The sequence below is a fragment of the Ictalurus furcatus genome, chromosome 19, assembly GCF_023375685.1.
Source record: "Ictalurus furcatus strain D&B chromosome 19, Billie_1.0, whole genome shotgun sequence".
Lineage (NCBI taxonomy): Eukaryota > Metazoa > Chordata > Actinopteri > Siluriformes > Ictaluridae > Ictalurus > Ictalurus furcatus.
Window position 1 is genome coordinate 1,590,063 of NC_071273.1, and position 19,469 is coordinate 1,609,531.

Here is a 19,469-nt window from a genome sequence, read left to right on the forward strand (position 1 = left end):
GTTAGGACTGGGTCAAAAATGGGTAGTATGTACTCATAGGCAGGTGTGAATGGGCTTAGATACTTTGGGCCATCTTCAGATTTTAGTGAAATTGATGTAGTGAAGAGTTAATACTGGCAGTGTGCAGATTTGTACTCATACTTCAGATGTGGCTATAGACATAAGTGCTATTATACTGCATCAGAGTTTAGCATGCAAGGCTTGCCTCAGTTATATGTGATTCTGACCTTGGTCTTAAATACATAAATATGACACTATTAATTAATTAATAGTATTGTCCCTTTAAAGTAAATGAAAAAGGTCATGCGGTTAGATGAGGCAGAACAAAAGTACAAAAACTTAATGTGTGCTTTACTGTGGGCAGTGCATGAACTGTAGTCAAAGTATGTGGTGGTGGACAAAACACAGGTAGAAAACATTAAACAACGATAATTTATGATGAAAAAAACTAATATGAGCAGGATCAAATCCAGAGTCCATTGTCCATTAATTTGCCATTTTACTACTAATTGGTTTTAATGAAAAGACTGCACTACAGTATGAGCTTCTTGTGGTTGATTGTGGCTTCTATTACATTTGAGAAATTGGCATTGTCACATGTCCTGGTTAATGTGGTCAATTTCTTTGGCATAAATTGAGATAAATTGATGCATATGTTCTTCACATATTTGCTATGACCAGGGTTGCCAGACCAGCATGGCAAAATAATTCTAATTGACAAGCAGTATTGAAAGTTATACAGTAGTTTCCCTAAATTTTTCTTAAATATTTCCTAAATAGTTAAACAATGTCCTAAAATGTTATCCAATAATTACACATTTTGGGCTGTATTCAGAGTGAGTTAAGTGCACATACTAAGGATTTAATGGAAAAATTGTTCACATTAATATTCAGATATCAGGCATAATTACAGACTTATGTGCTATTATGAAGTTAAGTGAGAGGTACCCCCTCAGAGTGGGCTCTGCCTAAAATAGAGGCTTGTCTCATTTGTGTCTGATTCTGACCTTGGGTTCAAGACCATATTTCTTGTATGGTTTCTTGCATCAATTCTAGTGAGGAGCAGTATGAAGTCCAGTACCACTGGTTAACAGTTTGTTGTGACCACAATATGTTATGCTGAAATGTATCTTTTAACCATTGTAAACACACTCATAAATATGTGGAATACGTTTGAGGCCATTATTAAATACATACATGTGATATTATTAATTAATAGTTTTAGAATTAATTTATTATCAGTATTTTCCCAGTAAAGTTTACTAAACCTTTTTATTACATGCAGGAGATCTGAGGAGACAGCATCTTAATTTGAGACATTGCTTATCATAAGAAATACATTTTTAACTATATATATATATATATTTTTAACTATGCTTACATACAGTGAGCTGTAAGTATAGTAGTGCTTGGTCAGCTTAACCTTCAAACTATTGACACAGGAGAGCACATTGAATTAATAAAAGCATTATTATTTGATTAATTCAACTCAAAATAACAAATTAAAATTAGCCTAATAAATTAAATAAATTAATTAGCCTACACCCCACACCTAAATATTTCATGACCTCTATTTAGTGTCTCGTGGTTCATTAAGTTGCACAGTATCTCCAGAAAATGTTCATCCCCGTGTTGCAACATCAACCTATATTAGTGTATATATGTACAGTATATGTATCTAATATACAAAGTATGTTAGAATGGATTTTTTCTGCTCCCTTTGAAGTGACTCTGTACAGAAATAAAATTAAATAAATAGTTTAAATTTGGCATTTTCTCCCATTCCTCAACACATATTTTTTCCAACACTGGCCAATCTCCTGTAGAGGCCAGATCTGTGAAGAGCTGAAGATATTGTTTAGATCTGCAAAGGTTTCCCTACTTCAGCCAGTGAGTTCTGTAACTCCTTCAGTGCTGTACTGTATCTGGCCTCTTGGACACTTCTCTGGCAACTGCCCTTCTTTCCCAACCACTAAGTTTGGCCTGATAAATAAAGCAAGTAAACAATACATCAAAAAAGAGAGATAATCACTAGGAGGTGCTTTCTGGAGGCACAGTAGTTCCACTGCTCTATTTTGTAAACCTTTTTTAGGCACACGCAAAGAGAAAACAAAAAAGATATAACACCATAATATATATATATATATATATATATATATATATATATATATATATATATATATATATATATAAATTTCATCTTAAATTCTCTCTCTCATCTATACAGTGAGTATTCCAGCAAGTGAGAGTGAGTCCGTGAACACTGACATCCCTCCCACTGGAGATTTAGAGGGAGAACCCTGCTGTACCCATCTAGTGTAAGTCATTTTGCTTCATTTCTGTTCCTTCTCTACTTTACTTAAAAGCACTGATTGTATGGACCATATCAGTGCTGTTGAGCTGCAAGATAGCAGAGCTGCTTTTGTGGGACAGTGAGGGTCAGTTGAATGATGCCCCAATTCATGGTCATATGTACAACCTTAAATGATATAACATGACACCATAAAATGACAGCATCCAGTTCAATCAATATGTTTTACTTACTTTGATATACAGTGCCCTCCACTAATATTGGCACCCTTGGTAAATATGTTCATAGAAGTCTGTGAATAATTGTCTTTATTGTTTAACTTTTTGATATATTGTTTAGAAAATTCACAAAAATACTCTGCTGTCATGGATATCAAACAATTGCCAACACAACAAAGGTTTATAAATAAAAAACTTTGTTAAATATAGTATGCAACAATTGTTGGCACACTTGTAGTCAATACTTTGTGCCACCTCCCAAAGAGAACAGCTCTGAGTCTTCTCTTATAATGCCTGATGAGGTTGGAGAATACATGGCAAGGGATCTAAGACCATTCTACCATATAGAATCTCTCCAGATCCTTCAAATTTCGAGGTCCACGCTGGTGGACTCTCCTCTTCTGCTCACCCCACAGGTTTTCTATGGGTTTCAAGTCAGGGGACCAGGATGGCCATGGCAGGACCTTGATTTTGTGGTCAGTAAACCATTTTTGTGTTGAGGGAAGAATGGGGATCCCGCATGCAGTTATCCAGCCTAATGTGCTAAAACAAGTCAAGTAAACAGGTTTGAAGCTTAGGACAGGTAGGAGTGTGTGGGAAGGGAGTGTTTTCAAGGGCAATATTTGAATTCAGGTCAGCAGAGTGGAAGTCTGATGCTCAGACGATGTGCCACAGAGGAGGGGTAGTGAGGCAGAGTGTGAGCGGGCTTGAGTGGTTGGCAAAGAGGGGGCTTGAACTCGGCTTAGTGGCGCGAGGGTCCAGAACTTTATCTGTGAGCCACAGGAGAAGTGAAGTAGGGCTGGGCATAGCAGGAAGTGAGCAGGCAAACACACTGGGGAAGATGTGATCCTGAAATGCACATAGGGACATATACAGAGTAAGCACATAATAAGCAAACAACAAAACACTGGATATCAAAACACAGAAAATAAACACGAGTAGGACTGATGTGTTAAAAAATTGTGTGTGCAGTGGAAATTCTTTTGTAAAATGGTAAATGGTCTGCACTTATATAGTGCTTTTTTAACCTTAGTGGGTCCAAAGCGTTTCACACTGGTTCTTATTCACATATTCACACACACACACTCATGGTAGCAGAGGTGCCATGCAAGGCTTGCCATCAGGAGCAACTTGGGGTTCAGTGTCTTGCCAAAAGACACTTTGGCATGTGGAGTCATGTGGGCTGAGATTCGAACCGCCAACCCTACGATTAGTGGACAACCTGCTCTACCACCTGAGCCACAGCCGCTCCAAATATTTTCATGTCCTGATTCATTCACTCATGCCATGAAGTGCCTTTTGTAACACAGCCATGTCTACTCACATTTAATAATTTCCATAATATGTGAAACATACTTTTGCAAAGTTGGTATAAAAATAAGAATTACCACCCCCCAAAAAAGTTGACATTTCTAAATAATATGCTAATCCACTAGGGTCAAGTCTGGCTCAAGGCACTGAATGACACAACATGAAAGAAGTTTTATTCTTTCATATCCTGTCATTCAGTGCCTTGAAAAAATGTAGCATTTAATTACACTAATTTAAATTTAAGGTAATTATCATAATATGTAAAAGATATTTTTGTGAACTAGTCCAACACAAGTTTAGAGTGAAAATACTCATAAAAGTGGGAAATGGAAAATCAATAATTACTTAAAACATTTAGACATTTCTAAAAATATATATCAGTCCTTCACTAAAAATTTAAGCTTTATTTATTCAAATACCTGTAGCTCAGGACTCCTTGGATGAATTGGCATGAAACTTGAATACCCTGTTCAGAGTGAGACACCCATAGGAGGCAGAATTAAGTTCAAATAACTTTTTCCTCAGGATCAGTAAGTCCAATTTGCACAGAAAAACAAGCAGATCTCTTGTCAAATAAGGTGTGAAGTGAAAATTCCTAACTTGTTCTGATTCATTGAATTAACCCATAAAAATCCTTTTTGTAGCATTTAGCCCCACCCTTTCAAATGTACCATAATTTTCATAATATGCAAAACCCTAGTCCATAGGATTTTGGGACATTTTTTCCAGAAAGTTGGAGTTAAAATAGACAGCAGAGACTGTACTTCCATAATTAATCAAAACATGATGACATTTATAAGTAGTATGGTCGCTACATGCCAATCAGACTTGGTGGCAGAACAGGGATTACTAAAACAGTTGTAACTCAGGAGTGAACATTGAGCTATTGTCAAAAAAATTGAATGGTTGGTGTCTTTAGTGATTCCCTCATGGATGCAATCTTGAATTAAACTTGGCCTCTCGGGGCACTATTTATTTTTTTGTACTTAAAAACAAGCATATGTCTTGTAAAATAAGGTAAAATTTTGTCCTGCCCTATGCTTTGTTTCCCTTTTAAGTGTGGTTCCTCTCAAGGTTTCAGGAGTAAAGCAAGTGGCACCTAAGAGAAAAAAGTCATCAATACACATTCAAAAGTATTTACTAATCTAGAAAATCCAGAAGTCTGGTTCGCAAAACAGACCTTTCGATAGGTTTAAAGGTGACGTGAGAGATTTTTCAAATTCAAACACTAACTGTAGTAAGAAAAACAGTTAGTATTAGTACTTTATAACAGTCTACAATAGTCAATGAGTATTCAATTTGGGTTGGCTTGTTTAGTCACTGTGATCAGTTTTCCCATTTTGATGTAAGCATTCACCAAACCTGTGACTTTCTGATTTCATACACTGCTTTGCTGCTACGATGTAGAATTTAACCTTTCAAAAAAAAAAAAAAACACTATAAGGAGGAGTAAACGTTAATAACCTGAACATTTTTACTTTAATATACTTCAGTAGTCTCTGGTAGTCACTTTGTGCTCTTTTATAGGCAAACTTTTTTTTCTAAGAATCTTAGTAAATCTGCCACAATTCTTTTGACTTTGACTGTTACACTACACAACTTCTGTTCCCTTTCAAAGGGAAATCTACGTTGCGTTCGCTCAATGCTGTGGGAAGTGCCCTTGCGCATGACCGGTATCTGAAGCTTGTGTAACATCATGCCTATATATAGGCTTGCCGTGTTCAGGTTATGTGGCAATTAAGTGGGTCGCGTGATATAAAAACAGCACCTGTGAACTGTGCCGTCAGCCTTATTGTCTTCAGCGAGACTGCATGTTGGTCGTTTGTGTAACTTTCGCTAAAAGAATTCATTTTCTCTCTATCTTTTCAAAAAAAGAAAAAGAAATCTCTTTACTTTTCTGTCCCTTTAAAAAAAAGAGAGAGGTAAATATGAGTGAGAGATAATTCAGGAAGTGTGTTACGCTTCGCTCCCGTTTCATCATGGGGGACGGACACACTTTCTGTGTGAAGTGTCTAAAGGTAGAGCATGCCAGGGCAGCCCTCGAGAAGTCTGACTGTATGCATTGTTAATGCCTTATAATTAGGCAGCTCCGCTAGCGACTTGCTCTCTTCTCGGCCGAGGGGAGTTGGGTTTCAGAGCCTCGCGGAGCTGGGCCGGCCGCTGCCGAAGCAGCCTGCCAGTTCAGGTCCTGGGGATTTCATATGGATCTGGAAGAGGAGCCGGAGACGAACGCTGCTCTATCTCTTTCTCTGTCTTCCAGGTCCGGCTCTCCGCCGGATTTTAGAGCACATTTTGCAACTCCTCCTTACACTATAGAAAGCCAAAAAAAATATAATATAAGGATGAGCTTTTTTCCCCCAGTGAAAATAAATCTCCCTCACACTGGAGAAAACTCCCCTTTTTTCCAGGAGTGAATGACAAAATATCACGCTCTGGGGAAAACCTTATTATTGATTATTATGATCTGATTATTTGGCCATTGTGGGGACTGAACAGCATGGCTATTTAGCTATGGCTAAATCCAAAAGGCGAGTATGGCAGACAGCCAGGGAAACTGGGTGGCCACAGGCATGGCCTGCTACTAGGCCTGATTTGAGAATGGTCATAAAAGACCACCTGGCAGTGTGGAAACTACTGCCAAATGGGTTCTGTCTACCGTAGAAAAGGGTTAACGGGTCCAGTTCAGACCTCGACCCCCCCGGGTCAGAGGTGTGCTCATCACAGTAGTCAGCACAGAGCAGAGCCCGACGTTAGCACAGGAAGTAAGATCCCTCTTGGAAAAAGGGGCCATAGAACATGTACCCCTGTCCCTGAGGGAGGGAGGTTTTTACAGCCGTTATTTCCTGGTCCACAAAAAAAGAGAGGAGTATGCGGCCAATTTTAGATCTGCATCATCTGAACTGTACTCTTTGGACATACAGGTTCAAGATGCTGACGCCCAAACTTATCCTTCCACAGTTTCAGATTGAGGACTGGTTTGTGACGATAGATATAAAAGTTGCATATTTCCACATAGAAATATTGGCCAGTCACATGAAGTTCCTGAGGTTTGCGTTTGGAGGCAATGCATACCAATATCGGGTTCTTCCCTTCGGGCTAACTTTATCGAGATGTTGTTCTCAGCCCCATGAAGAGCTTCGGGCTCAGTTTGAACCTCAGAAAAGTATGCTTTCTCCAGTGCAGTGGACAACTTTTCTAGAGGTTATAAGGATTCTACTACAATGCGGACGTTTCTATCCCCAACATGTGTAAGGTCAATCCTCTTAACATTGAGCAAGATAAAAGTGGATCTTGGCATGCCCACCAGTCTCTACGAGAGACTGTTGGGGCTTATGGCAGCAGCAGCCAATGTCATACAATTGGGCCAATTGCACAGGAGACCGTTTCAGTGGTGGCTGAAAAGTCGGGGATTTGTACTAGGATGAAACTTCTGAGAGTAATCAGTGTCACACAGTGATGCCTATGTGCTCTGAGTATTTGGAGGTGTCCCTGGTTTCTAGCCTTGGCTCACACTCTAGGGGTGTCTCCATATCACAAGACAGTAATGACAGACACCTCCCTCACGGGCTGGGGCGCGTCTTAACGGCTGTCCAGCTCATGGTCTCTGGAGCGGCCCACATATTGAATGGCATATCAATCGCCTAGAAATATGGGCCGTGTTTCTAGCACTCAAATTCTTTCTTCCTCAATTGAGAGGTCACCATGTTTTAGTTGTGACCACACAGTGGTGGTCTCATATATCAACCACCAGGGAGGATTTTGTTCGCGCCCCCTGTTCAGGCAGGCACAAATAATTCTTCTCTGGGCAGAGGAAAAGTTTTTGTCAGAGAGTGCAGTGTACATTCTGGGCAACTGGAGTATGTGGGCAGACATCCTGGTGAGGCAGGGGCTGAGGTCCAGGGATTGGAGGCTCCATCCACAAGTGGTGGAGTCCATATGGCAGAGGTTCTGCCAAGCAGAAGTGGATGTGTTTGCCTCCAAGGAGACAATACATTGCCTGTTGTGGTTTGCCCTCACTCCTCCCACAACACTGGGGTTGGACACCATGGTGCACATGTGGCCGAGGTCACATTGGTACGGTTTCCCTGTGATCGCTCTGCTCCCACAAGTTCTAGCGAGAGTTCGCCAAGATTGTCTATGCCTGCTGCCAGTAGCACCTTATTGGTCAGCTTGAATATAGTTCTCAGAGATAATTGCCCTGTTGGACAGCACTCCTTGGGAGATTCCCATCCACTGTCTCATGCCAGAGGGCTGATTTATCACCCTCGGCCGGAACTATGGAAACTGTGGGTCTGGCCTCTGAGGGGCACCAGCTCATAGATTCAGGTCTCACAACTGAGGTTGTAGAGACCATGTTGAACGCTAGAGCACCATCCACGAGGAAACTGTATGCACTCAAGTGGTGACTTTTTGTCTCGTGGTGTGAGTAATGTCAGCTAGACACAGTGAACTGCACAATAGTTACAGTCCTGGAGTTCTTACAAGGACGTTTCTCAGCAGGGTTGGCTCCTTCTACATCAGGGTCTACATGGCTGCTATTTTGGCCAGCCACGCCCCTATTGATGGAGCCTCTGTGGTGCAACATCCTCAAACTTTGAGTTTTGCGCATGGTATTAAGTGACAGAGGCACATCTGCAGACCACGCATACCTTCCTTGGACCTTTCTGTGTCCTGGAAGGTCTGTCAGGGGACCCCATTTGAGCCCTTAGAGTCAGCCTCAGAGAAGCGTCTGACTCTAAAGGTAGCTCTTCTGCTGGCCCTGGCATCTTTCAAGTGGGTAGGAGCCAGTAGTGTTGCAGGCTTTCTGCCCTCCTCTGTTCCTCACACCGGAACACGAGAAATTGCACCTACTGTGTCCAGTAAGGGCTCTCTGTATTTATATCCATCGCTCCAGCCAGTGGTGTAAGTCTGAGCAGCTGTTGCTCTGCTCTGGCAGCGACAGTAGAGGTGGTGCTGTGTCAAAGCAGCACATCTCTAACTGAATAGTGGACGCAATCTCTATTTATGAGGTGCGTGGTCTCGCTACACCACTGGGCATAAAGGGCTCATTCCACTAGGGTGTCACCTCCTCAAAGGCTTTGTAGAGGGGGTACCCTTACAGGATGTGTGTTCGGCCGTTTTGAAGATGCTCTGACCCAGTTGTCTAACCATCACAATTTGGCCCTTGTCAAAGTCACTCAGATCCTTACGCTTGCCCATTTTTCCTGCTTCCAACACATCAACTTCAAGAACTCACTGTTCACTTACTGCCTAATATATCCCACCCTTAACAGATGCAACTGTAATGAGATAATTAATAAATATTCACTTCACCTGTCATTGATTGTAATGTTATGGCTGATCACTGTTTATGTCATATAAATTTAGAGTTTTTCCAAAATATCATTTATAGTAAAAAGTAAATGGACTGACCATCTTTAGGAATATAATGAGTAAAAAAAAAGGGTAAAACATGATATCTGAAATATAAAAGAAATCTTCCATTGTGTTAATACTTTTTTGGTATCAAATATTTAATGATTTAATGCTGATGAGCATACATAATGTTTAAACTAAATATAGCAATATTCTTGACATTGTGCAAACAGTTTAGAATTGTCACATGATGTGACTCAAAATGATTGTTGTTGCAATAGGTGTTGTCAAAACATGACATTCATTGTATGTGGTTCGAGAGGACCAAGAGTGTGGTAATTTCATTAATTTTATGTCACCCAGGTTTAGGTCTGTTCTAAATTGATCTAATGACAAATACATTCTGCCCTCATATATGTGAGCTTTCCTAAACAAGACAATGGAAAAGAAACATTGATTTTCTTTTCTGTTCCAATAAATCCTCTGTTAATCTTGATGAGCTATTTGCTCATTATTACTCACTGCTTGTTATTTCTTGCCTTTCTTTGTCCCTCTTTCTTCTGATGATTTGTGGGTCTAATCAGCTGGCAAGGGCACTGATTCATAATCTCTCCTAGTGAATATGACATTTGTTTGTGTTCCTATGTGCTAAACTAGGAGCTGCTGATGTCTGTGTTCTGTCTCTCGCCTTGTTGACAATGTCATCCATAATGTTATGTCTTGTTCTGTTATAATCCATTCTGCTTTTCATTCCAGAAATAGGATCTCCAAATCCAAATTCAGGTTAGTACATGTTCTCACTGTCTGAAGAAATGGTTCGCCATCTAATGGTCCTCATTAAAGTTTCTCATATATGTGTGTGTTTGTGTGTGTATATTGTGTATTCATTCTGAATGTTGTGCCCTTTCCACTGTATCATCTTAGTGTGACAGTTAGGCTGTGACTAAGGTTCCCCTAACTGCTCATATGCCATTAATTGAGGGATTTACACATTTAATACTTTAGCAAATTCGGACCTGCTAAACATTGCAATGAGTGCCTATATACCAGGCTTTTAGGTCTTTTTTGAGTTGAAGTGATTCACATGTTCTACAAACAATTAGTATAAAACTATCCTTGTAACAACAAATGGGTTCTTCTATATTTCTCTAGATTTCTTCATTTTTTTTGTATTCATATCTGTCTTTCTGTAGTCGATATTCTCGTCGCTGGAATCGTCTGTGCAGGCGTAAATGTCGAGCTGCTGTGAAGTCGAATGTCTTTTATTGGCTGGTGATTTTTTTTGTGTTCCTGAATACTCTAACCATTGCCTCGGAACACCATAAACAACCACAGTGGCTGACGGATGTACAAGGTGATAAATAATGAAATGAACTCATTTATTACAGCTGCACATATAGTTAAAACTACATTGTGTTTATAGACATAAAAGCTTTATTGTATGTAAAGATTTATCCTTGAAGAAAACTCCTTATATGCTTAATGACTCAGGTAAAATATCTGTCCACAATTTCCTCTTCTTATGCCTTTGAATTTCCTGTTCCCAGATATCGCCAACAAGGTTCTCCTAGCGCTCTTCACTGGAGAAATGCTTTTGAAGATGTACAGTTTGGGACTGCAGGCGTATTTTGTCTCACTTTTTAATCGCTTTGATGGTTTTGTGGTGTGTGGTGGGATACTAGAGACCATCCTGGTTGAGACGAAGGTTATGTCCCCTCTAGGCATATCAGTGCTGCGTTGTGTGCGCCTGCTGCGCATCTTCAAAATCACCAGGTGTGTGTGAGAGTGTGGAAAGTGTGACTCAAGACACAAGGTAAATTAGGGTATTCAGAATAATTTTAATATAAAATTTAACAAATCAAATTTAAAATTAATCTCTTCAAAAGTTTCGCCTCAAAAGCTTCCTGAGGGTGCATGAGTGTGCATGTAACAAATGTAATTAAATAAAATAATTTCACATCCACAGAAATAGGCAGTTTTAATTTTGTTAATACTTTTATTGAAAATAGCTCATGTAATTGACATAATGTGTATATACACTTACTGACCACTTTATTTATGCACTTTAACACCTGTAGACCTGCTCATTAATGCAATTATTCAATCATGCAATCATGTGGCTACAGTGGACATAGGTTCATCAAAACTGGGCAGTATCAGCAAGTATTTGTCCAATTTTCTACAGTCCCATGTTGGTGAGCCTGTGCCCACCATAACCCCAGATACTGTTCTTAGCTGACAAGAGGACTTGATGTGGTCTGGCCATTCTCCTCTGACCTCTCCCATCAACAAGGAGTTTCTTCTCGAAGAAATGTATAAACTTTAGAGACTGTTTTGCATGAAAATCCCAGGAGCTAAGCAGTTTTTGAAAAACTATTCTGCCTGGCACCAACAACCATGCCAAAGTCAAAGACATTGAGATCATAGTAACTTAAATCATGCAGATATAGTTAAAAAAAAAAAAAACACCTTTATATATCATTATATAAATTGGATAATTGCATAAATGAGCATGTGTACAGGTGTTTCTATTGAAGGGGGGTTATGTATTAATTACACAATTATTATTTAATTTAATTACATAATAATTATATAGTTTAACATACAGTATATAGTTGTAATAATATTAGAAATGAAGCCAAGAACATGGACTCTTATATTAGAATAGTATTTTTACTGTTGTTTCACCATTACTATAATAGGTCATTTCACCAGAAAAGTATATAAGAGACAACACATATTATGGTTATGAACTGTTATTCTGAGTGTGGCTGTGCACTAATATTGTTATGCACTGGAACTCAGGTACTGGAACTCTCTCAGCAACCTGGTAGCATCTTTGCTGAACTCTGTCCGTTCCATCGCCTCCCTGCTGCTGCTGCTCTTCCTTTTCATCATTATTTTTAGTTTGCTAGGCATGCAACTGTTTGGTGGGAAGTTCAACTTCGATGAGACACGTCGGAGCACATTTGACAACTTTCCCCAGTCATTACTCACAGTCTTCCAGGTACCGCTCATGAAAATTAGCAGAAGATAATATATAGTATATATAATATGTCATATGCAAGTAGTTATATTTTTGTGCAATATTTTGAGCTTGACTCACATGAGGATGCTATATAGTAAGAGAGTGAAAGGTCACCTTTATACACTCCTGCCTTAACCACCACTATTTTTTGTTTATATACAACTTGGAGACTTGTAAAAAGTGGTGGTCTTTATGCTATGGTAAAGTCTCAAGAAAACCATATATAATATATCCCATATATATATATCATAAACACAGTCATGTGAAAAAAATAAGTACACCCCATGGAAATTTATGCCATTTTTTTGACATATTTGATATCAATAGATGGGATATTCTATTTATTTTTTGAACTGCACCAGTCCCATTTCCAACAAAACACCTTCATAACATGATGCTGCCACCCACATACTTAACAGTTGGCATAGTGTTCTTTGGATTTGAAGCCTCACCCTTTTCCTTCCATATATAGCTCTGTATAGATCAGGTCTTTGTCCTGGTGATCACCTGCAAACTATAGTCTGCGGTTTTTTTTTTTTTTTTTTCGTCTTGGAGTAGGGGCTTCCTCCTTTTTGGCCAATGTGATAAAAGGTCTCTCCCAATGGTTGACGTACATACTTTGGTACATAATGCTTCCAACTCCTTCATCAGTTCCTTTCTTGTTGTCTTGGGGTTTAGTTGAACCATACAGACCAAAACTATACAGACCAAACTCTAAATAGGTTGGCTTCTTGCTATATGAAGGTAGTCACCAAAACAAGGCAATAAAATGTTCAATAAAATGTAATTTATTGAATTACAGGGAAATAGAAGAAACATCAGTCAACAACTTACAGTTGCTAGTTCTAAATAGGGATAGACTATGAAGGAAATGAGTTGCATGTTTGGGTAAGAGAAAGTGAGTAGGGAAAAAAGCGAAGGAAGGTGTTATATCTCTCTTTGTAACTGGAATGTTTTTTTTAAATAAAAAAATCATGAACTAGTACTGAAGGAATGTAATGCAGGAATATATTGTAAGGGTACAGGAAAACATGCACATTGTAACATGAGTTCATGCATGAGCAACTACATGAAGTGTCATTTATAAACCTTTGTTAACTGTCAAATTCTGAATAACTAATTATTTGTTTCCAGCTATAAATTATTTATTAAATCATATAAATTATTTATTAAATCATATTAAATCAAAGTTAGTACCATTTTTTTTTTTTAAAAAAAAGAGAAATAAAATAAAGGTTCAGCTTTGTGTTTATTTGCCTCCCTTACCATCCTCTTCATTGTGAATGTGTGGACTCTTAAATTAGGTTCTTAGATTTACACCAATTTCCCTCAGACATCTGTATTTGTTTGTTTGTTTATATTATTTGCTGTAATGGCAACAGATTTTGACTGGAGAGGACTGGAACTCAGTAATGTTTGATGGGATTATGGCCTATGGTGGACCATCATTTCCTGGTATGCTTGTGTGCATCTACTTCATCATTCTCTTCATATGTGGAAACTGTATCCTTTACAGCAGGGGGTGCTGACATTGAAATCTCACGCCTTGTAACACAACATTGCTCAGCAACAAAAATTGCAACCGAGTGCAAAAACAAAACAAAACAATACATGTTTGAATGCTACCCAATTTATGTATTCATACAAGCATACATAAATTGGGTAGCATTCAAACAAATTATGCTTGCATTGGAACAGTAGATCTTTGTTTGCATGCTAGGTGGCTCATGTGATGTCAACCAATTAACATAGCATTTGATAACTCTTGTGTCAGAGCACAAATAATTGTATGACATGACCTAGTGGTTACAAAAATACAGACTTAAACGAAGTGGTTGTGAGTGCTGAGCTGTAACAAAATAACAATAATAATAATAATAATAATAATAATAATAATAACAGAGTGTATTTTTATTTTGATAATCTACTTCTCAATTTGATTATCTCCAGAAGCTTTAGCTGCTAATTCCTATTCTAATTAAGGAGTTCAAATATGTTGCTAATTTAGGTGTGTGTAGGTCACATTTATCAGCTACTATTCTAAATAAAATTGACAATTTTATAATCCTGAACTCATGTTCTAAACAGACATCCTCCTGAATGTATTCTTGGCCATTGCTGTAGACAACCTTGCAGATGCAGAGAGTTTGACATCAGCTCAAAAAGAGGAAGAAGAAGAGAAGGAAAGGCGGAAGCTGGCCAGGTAATGTATGCTCCCCTTGGAGAGTTAAGTCATGTCTAATGAACACTAATTACACTTTTACTTTTACCATTCTTTTAATTTAACCTTTTCTGAGATGGAAGAAATACCATTGTATTATAGATCGCATGTACAACGTATAATTTTATTATAATAATTTTATTATCTTTTTTTTTTAAACATAATAATGGAAACATTGAATTCAGTATACAAAGCATAAAATACACAAAGCAACGATGTTCAAGAAAATTAAACCTGTAAATCCTAATTCTACTTCCTTACATTTCCTTTTGAACTAGTGGAATCTAGGCCTGAGCATTTTAGACAAGTATTTAGAACTTAATGTAAACATTAATGTGTAAAGTGCACCTATGGGAATATTGCTGACTATTCATTTTATTCCTCTGACACAAGTGAACATCAGGCAAGGTTGAGGTGTCTAGGAAGAAAAAAGGTTTTTCCTGCTTAGCAGGAATAGAAATGGGCAGAAAGGCTCAACTGTTCAGTACGAGAAGGGGAAGAGTGTTTACTTATTGCAGAGCTGGCAGTGGGCATGAACCAAATACAAGAGCTTTTAGCAACAATGCAACAGTATAATGAAGTACACAGCCCACATGAGCTTAGTATAGCCACCTCACAAACAGATACGGAGTATCTCTGAAGATCAGAAAATAATGTGGGAGTGATGTAATAACAACCGGCGGCTCATGTTCGCTCACACATTGTTTAATCCAGGATCTAACATTGTCTTTTGCTAGCTGTGTCAATAACAACAGAATACAACAGAACAGAATAGAATGTCTCACATGCTGCAGAAGAGAGGAGATATGTCTGAGTTGCTGCCCTGTGGTGTGCCCTAAAATTTCCAGTTTCTGAACTGCTTCATGGCTTCACATACTGGTTCATTCTTTAAGCTTGTTCATCAAGCAGATAAAGCTGAGAGACCAGATTTGTCTCAGGCAAGCATTTACTGAGATTTGTCATCACTGATTCTTATAATTGTTGGCTGTTAATTTCCCCCTTTCCATTACTCAGCTCAAACCCATTAAAGATGTAAAATGACATCTACTGTTCAGTCTTCTTAGCTGATTTTAGACCCAACATTTTCACAGCCATCAACACATTAACTTCTTGCTGTATATGGCAACTTGCATCCACAAGCGATAAGTCTCTGCACTGAAGCCTTTCAATTCATGCAGAATGTCCTTCATTGCAGCCAGCTGTTCCATGAAGCCTGTGCTTGTCAAGTGCTTATAACAGCCGTACAGATTAAAAGTTATGCACTAACTGATGAGTGTATATTTGTGTCAGCATCACTGTATTTTGAGCCTTCACTGGCTGTTTGAAAATTAACTGCAAAGGCAGGCAAATCTTTCCACACAGCTTTTACTGTAGAGAAGCTGCTGGATGCCTATAAATGGGAAAACATTTGAACAGATTTCAACAACAAATGTTCAGAAGCTGCTTCCTGAACAATCTAGCATTTTTAGCTGACTGACGATATAGAGATTACAGCTTTGAAAAAATTAAATGCTGTTACACATACCCAGGACAGCTTTTACTGCTAGTTCTGTGTACTATATTTGCTGAGCAGTCAATGGCCACCATGTTTGGAAAGTCATTTCCAACTCTAACTACAAATTCACAGGCTTTCTCTGTGAGCACCAAGCCCCATTCTGGCATTACTTTCTAATACTTCTGAGGTGAGAAACCCTTTGCTTCACAGAATCTTCAGCCCCTTTTGCAATGGGGCCTCCTGAGCATTGTGTTATCACTTTGGTTCGATGCAGCACCCGTTTACATCAGCAAAACCTGAGATGGACATCCATCTTTTTTCTAAGTTACATTTGACCGTGTTGTGGGCTATTTCTTAGTATTCCACTTCCAGTCCCTCATCTCTGCCCATCTCCTATTAATCTCTATGTAGGTCCATCTCCTTTTGGTAGGTCCATAAATTCTTGTTGACTTGCAAAATCCTTTGGCAGAGGCCCTTTAGGTACTCAAGTGTTCCTGTTCTCAGACAGTAATATCTGCCAACAACCTCATAAAATTACTGCCTTGTTTTCACATTCCTGTGGCTTTCTCTTTGAAGGATTTAAATGTATCACAGTTAGTCTTACTTTCAACGTATTCTTCTTATTCAGTCTGCATTTTTCCTTTTGCTGTCTCTGAAGTGGATTTGGTGGGGCCAATTATGATTATATATAAACCTTTATATCCACTAGCTTTTTGGCTTTTCCAATTGTGATCATGAAGTTTTTGATTTCCCAGATGTTGTTAGTAGGCCCCTGTGCCACTGGAGTCATACAGTACTCCAAATGCATATCTGGAATCTATGGAGATGTTGGCTGTTTTAGGTTGAGCATACTACAGGAATGCGGTCACCATTGGGATCTATATTTGTGCTCCTGCCTATTTGCTTGCTCCACCTCTGACTACTTATTCATTGTTGTCCACTACTGTCAATTCAGTACTTTTCATCCCACCTTTGGGCAGTAGCTGGCACCATCTGCAAAAAGAGTCAAGTCCTATCCTATCCTCCTGGTATAGGGAGTGTGTTTGGGATACTGTGGTTTTATCCTCTTTCAGCCAAGTGAGAGAGAGAGTGTTGGGTGTCTCATTTCACTAGTGCTCATATTGGGTTATATCGTCCTCCATGTTTTGTAATGCTGAGGGTGGCCTGTAGTAAGTAGGTTCTTAATATTATACAAATTAACTTAGATTTCAGTGGGCAGGACTAATCAATCCAAAATAAATAATTTTGAAGCTGAGAAAAGAGGGAAAAATCAATCAGAGGCTTTGCATAAACATTGGGCATAGTGAATACAACAATTTTGAATGTTCTGAAAAAAGAAAGAAACCACAGGGGTACTGAACAACAGACACTGACTGTGTCAGCCAAGGAAAACAGCTGATAACAAAAACATTATGAGAACTGTGAAGAAAAAAGCAAAAACAACAGTCAGTGAATCAACAACCTCCAAAGGGCAGGCGTGAAGGTATCACAATCCACCGTTGGAAGAAGACATCAAGAACAGAAATAAAGCGGCCATACCACAAGATGCAAACCACTCATCAGCAGTAAGAATCAGAATGCCAGATTGGAATTCGCAAACAAATACAGAGATGAGCCACAAAAGTTCTTTAACCAAGATGATAGCAAAGTGATGGAAAGGCCGAAGTGTGGAGAAAGAAAGGATCCAAAACATACAAGCTCATGTGTGAAACATGGTGGAGGAAGTGTCATTGCTTGGGCTTGCATGGCTGCCTCTAGAACAGGCTCACTAATCTTTATTGATGATGTAACTCATGATGGTAGCAGCAGATTGAATTCAGACGTTTACAGGAACATTTTGTCTGATAATTTACATAGAAATGCATCAAATTAATCGGGAGGAACTTCCTCATTCCTCACCAGACCTTAACCCAATGGAGCAGCATTTCACCTCCTGAAGAGGAGACTGGATATCTTGATATTTTCCTCATTCTGACTGTTGAGAAAAGTGTGTAATTAAGGAGTTTCTGACTGATTCTTCTGAAATAATCAGTGCTCATTAGATACTATTTCATGTCAGTCATTTTCTTTTACCTTTCTGCTTTTCCTTCAGCTCCCTCATTCTTCAACTTTACATTGTTTTACTTAAGCCATTTCTTCTACGAACCTCTTTTATAAATCCATTTGCCCTGTCTGGAGTGGCAGCACCCTTGTCTTCTTCCTAATCTTGCCACACTCAACTTGTCCTCTAGTTCCAATGAACTCCCCCTCCATGCTCCCCATCAGCATCTTCCTTTTAACTTTCATGCTTTCTGCTCCACACTCCACACTTTCCCAATCCAGTTCTTCTCCTACCTGCTTTCATCTTCTTTCACTGCCACATGTACCTCAGGTACCTGGATAAGTATCCAAGATGGCAACACAGTAGCACGCAGTGACAACTACAGGTCCACTAATATGGTGAATGTTACGTGCAGCTTACGCCAATTTGGATCTATTGTCCTGTGTATTCATTGTCCATTCATTGTCTTGTTCCGTGTATTTATTGTTTTGCACTTGTCTCACAATTTTGTGTATTTGCACTATATGTAGTCTTGCGTACTGTTCCGTGTTGCACTGTGGTCCTGAAGAAACTTCATTTTGTTCCAATGTATACAAGCTATATGGAGGAATGACAATAAAAACCCACTTGACCTCTTCTGTTTTTTTTTTGTTTGTTTTTTTTTTTTTACTTTTTCCACTTTACTTCTTTTTGTGACATCTACGCCCTCTGTTACCACAGCCTTGACAATCTCTCTCTCCATGGCTTTCATTTCCTTCATTGTGTCTTACTTTTTCAGTCAACATGAGTACTTCTAGTTGGGTTACACAGAGTGTGTTGATTTGTTGTTTGCTTGGTCTCATTATCTGGAAGTTTACTTAACCAGGCTGTCTGCTTAGTGATTGTAGCATCTTGGGTCCAGTTCAGTTCCCTTTCAAAGGGAACTCTACATTGCATTAGCTGAAACGCTGTGGGGAAGCGCCCTCACACATGACCGGTATCTGAAGCTTGTGTAACATCATGCCTATTTATAGGCCTGCTGTTAACAGGTGACGTTGCAATTATGCGTGTCGTGTGATATATAAACAACACCTGTGAACCGCGCCATCAGCCTTATTATCTTCAGCGAGACTGCATGTCGGTCGTTTGTGTAACACTCGCAAAAAGACTCTTCATTTCCTCTCTATCTTTTCCAAAAAAAGAGAAAAATCTCTTTTCTTTTCTTTTCCTTAAAAAAAAAAGAGAGAAAAGTTTGTGTGAGAGAATTCAGGAAGTGTGTTAGGCCTTGCTCCCATTTCATGGATTTTGGAGGTTGCATCGCGACTCCTCCTTCCACTATGGAAAGCCAAAAAAAATAAAAAACCCAAACATCCCCACACACACACACCCAAAAATTGTTAAAATAATTCCTCTCTGACTCCAAAGAGCCAGAAGGGTGTGCTAAAAACTGAGAGCAGCATATAAAGAGCTGCTTGAAATGATTACTAAAGCTGGATGAGCTTTTTTCTCC

General features: G+C 38.9%; 1 protein-coding gene across 10 annotated transcripts in view; it reads left to right on the plus strand.

Moving 5' to 3' along the window:
• Nucleotides 1-19,469, plus strand: part of cacna1c (calcium channel, voltage-dependent, L type, alpha 1C subunit) — a 315,602-nt gene that overhangs the window by 164,824 nt on the left and 131,309 nt on the right. For 9 of the 10 annotated variants that reach the window (XR_008388488.1, XR_008388489.1, XM_053649808.1 and 6 more), the window contains 7 exons: nt 2,228-2,318; nt 9,952-9,978; nt 10,389-10,549; nt 10,743-10,968; nt 12,001-12,202; nt 13,606-13,726; nt 14,312-14,426. Coding sequence is in view for 8 of the 10 variants with exons in the window: in XM_053649808.1 (XP_053505783.1) it covers nt 2,228-2,318; nt 9,952-9,978; nt 10,389-10,549; nt 10,743-10,968; nt 12,001-12,202; nt 13,606-13,726; nt 14,312-14,426 (943 nt within the window). In the remaining 2 variants the exon portion in view is untranslated. The remainder of the gene's footprint in view (nt 1-2,227; nt 2,319-9,951; nt 9,979-10,388; nt 10,550-10,742; nt 10,969-12,000; nt 12,203-13,605; nt 13,727-14,311; nt 14,427-19,469) is intronic. The other variant, XM_053649806.1, reaches the window with a different exon arrangement.